General features: G+C 44.5%; 1 protein-coding gene across 1 annotated transcript in view; it reads left to right on the forward strand.

Annotated features, from left to right (window-relative positions):
- The window catches only part of IQCA1 (IQ motif containing with AAA domain 1), an 87,376-nt gene that overhangs the window by 51,803 nt on the left and 32,403 nt on the right, over positions 1-3,170 (forward strand). The window contains exon 10 of the mRNA XM_010024241.1: positions 149-244. Within this exon, the coding sequence (XP_010022543.1) occupies positions 149-244 (96 nt within the window). The remainder of the gene's footprint in view (positions 1-148; positions 245-3,170) is intronic.

Consider the following 3,170-nt stretch of genomic DNA (forward strand, 5'->3'; position numbering starts at 1 on the left):
CTACAGCTGTAGGAACTGGCCCTGGCATAGACCTTAGCTCCTTCCAGAGTGCCTGTGATCTGTGCTTTAATGCTTGTTTGGCTGAACATTTGACTGAGGTGTGGTGGCAGAACAGCAGACTTAGGTTAAACTCTGTCTGTCTGCACAGGTTGATGAATTGATGCAGCAGAAACTGGAGAATCTCAAGCTGGCTGTGGATGGAGAGAAGAGTACCAAACCCAAGAAAGGGAGAAAGGGCGATAAGGTAAGAGCAGCAAGTTGGGAGAATTCGGAGTATATCTCAGTTCTCTGCCCCGACACAGGGTAATTCAGTGCAAACCCCAGTCTCACAGATACCAGCATCAAAACAGACACCCTTAAACATTCACTGAATCTCAAGTCAGCATCGTTTAAAAATCTTTTTTCAGGGCCTTTTCCTTTAGCCATTATTATTCCTTAACCTTTATAAACATTGCTTGGGACAAACTGAACTGTTCCAGAGAGAAATCAGTACAAAACAGATCAGATTTTCAAGAGGGATACACACCCTCTTGAAACCCTCTAGCGCAGTCAGACAGGAAAAGCCAAGCAATCCCTCTCTTTAAGGTGACATGTTCAGATTAATACAGTTTCCCAAGGAAGGTGTAGATCTGGGTGCCAGGAACTTTTCCAGCTGCTGGCCTGGTTAATGTGTTTCAAAAGCATACAGCAAAATAAAAATGCACTCTATGTTTTAGTGTAACCTTTCATTTATCTGCAGCAACACGCAGATTACCTACAGCAGGTACACATGAGTTATGTTACTATTTACTATTGAAGAGTTTGGGAATTTACAATTAAGCCAATTAAATATAATATAGGTCTTCACCCTGTTTTATGTGTGTTACCCACTGGAATACAGCACGTGTCATGTTCACATCTAGTTTCACGGTATTACCATGCACAGAATTCCACAGCTCGTGGTTCCCTAAATTCCTTACCCAAGCATTTGAACTATAGATCATGTCAGTGCAAAATAACTCAAAGCTTACAGAGACCCTACCATTCAATCAGCGGATGCACTTTGAATCCTCAGGGCAAATAGCCAACCCTAATCTCATGTTGTATTTCATTTCTATAATCCTTTTAGCAAGCAAATACTTGCTGTTGCTATACTTCTGCTCAAATTATCTTTAGAAATGCTCTTTCATCTGACAGGGGCAATTTAATAACTCAAAACTGAAGCAGCTCTGAAAGCTGATACCAACTGGGTTGCTGAATCCTTTTCAAGAATAGGGAGGGTGAAGATACACAGACAAAACTTTGCAGCCATCTTCCCAAAGTCATCGTGGGCAGATGCATTTAGCTCAGCTAAACTCTGCTTCAGCCTGTCACGCTAGAGTTATGATGTGTTACACTATGTTGTTTGGGGATTTTTTCCTTTCAGTACAGCATCAGAATAGTTTGGGTGGAGGGAGGTTATTTAACTCTTGTTTTCCCAAGCTGTGCCAGTAGCCCGAGAGAACAAGGTGGGAGAAGAGGGGAAGAAGTACTAATTAAGTAATACAAGCACCCTAAAGACTTTATGAGGGGGGGACACGACACAGATGCAACACAACCACAACCAAACAGTTGCCTGGGGTGGGGAATGGAAGGGGGTATGTGGTTTTAGTCGAAACACATCTTCCTTGTGCAGAACTACTTGAAATGGCTGTTTGGCATTGGCAAAGGCTTTCTTCTAATTAGGATTTGCATAAATATCCCAGCCCATAAACAAACACATACCTCTGCACACAGCATCAGACCTGCTTTGTGAAGGTCTGGCCTACATAACAAGAATCATATGAGCTGGGAAGTTTTGGAAGCAGCTTATTCATTTGTCATTCAGCAAAAATCCTCTAGGTTTTCAAGGCGTGTGTTACCACATCCTAGGTCCCATACTTCTCCCCCCCAGATATGTAACAGTGGATTTGGGTTCTCATTGTAGCCATGAACAGGTCTGAAGCACAATGTAAAAGCATTCTCAGGAGGATTCAACATTCTTCAGCTAAATCAAACCTTTTTCCGCACTCTGTAAGTGGCAGCCAGGGTGGTTTAAGTGAACTCTTATAGGTGGAATTTTCCATCTAGGGACAGTTACCCCAACTTCCCAATGCTACATTTGGCCATCCCCAGTGTGCTAAGGAGGGATTTCTTCTTCTTTCTTTGCAGGAAGACACCGCAGTAGAATTAAAGTGCTTTTTGTTGCTAGGGAATGCTCATTACCCAGGAGTAGATGTTCTCTGCCTTTTCAAGCACACCTTAGAATAAGTAGTTTACAAGTCACAAAAAATTCTCTAAAGTCCATATTAAAGAAAATCTCAAGGTGATTCTGTGCTAATATGCAACAAGGCTCCGTGCTGTCAATTGAGGCACAGATCCTGTGCCTCTATCCATGTTGGAAACATCTCACCCCACAGATCATCCCACTCTTACTTGTTGTTAGGGTCCAGCATTGATAGGGTATAAAGCACAAGTGTCCTTGTTAAGAGACACACTGTGCTGGACTCCGATGGCTCCGGATCTGATGACTGTCTCAGGATAGTGGATGAGGATAGAAGAGAAACAAAAGGAATGTGGTTCAGCTCTGCTGAAAATTGCATTTTAGTTTGCTTTGCACATGGTGGCAGCTTCTCATCTGCCCGGCCACGGATCAGCAAGCTGGTATTGTAAGCACCAGTGTAAAAACAGGCTGAGGGAGAAGATTTGCAGGGAGATTGCCTCATCCTGAGGGATGGGGCATGGATGTCTAGGAAGGCTGGCAAAGAGATATCATAGAATCATAGAATGGTTTGGGCTTGAAGGCACCTTAAAGCTCCTGCAGCTCCAACCCCTGCCCTGGGCAGGGCCACCTTCCACTAGAGCAGGTTGCTCCAAGCCCCTGTGTCCAACCTGGCCTTGAACACTGCCAGGGATGGGGCAGCCACAGCTTCTCTGGGCACCCTGTGCCAGCGCCTCAGCACCCTCACAAGGAAGAGCTTCTGCCTTATATCTGACGTGAACAGAAGGTCTAAGTCCCCACCCAGCCTAGAGGAGCCTGTTATAGAGCACCTCAACTGAAAGAGAGAGGGCTAGCAGCTGCCAAAGCGTTTGATGTCTAGAATGTTGATGGCATCCTCATGTCAGTGCAGTCTTTTTACTGATATGTTGTTCTGAGTCCACCCCTTCCTGCT

Source organism: Nestor notabilis, unplaced genomic scaffold, assembly GCF_000696875.1.
Source record: "Nestor notabilis isolate BGI_N333 unplaced genomic scaffold, ASM69687v1 scaffold20821, whole genome shotgun sequence".
Lineage (NCBI taxonomy): Eukaryota > Metazoa > Chordata > Aves > Psittaciformes > Psittacidae > Nestor > Nestor notabilis.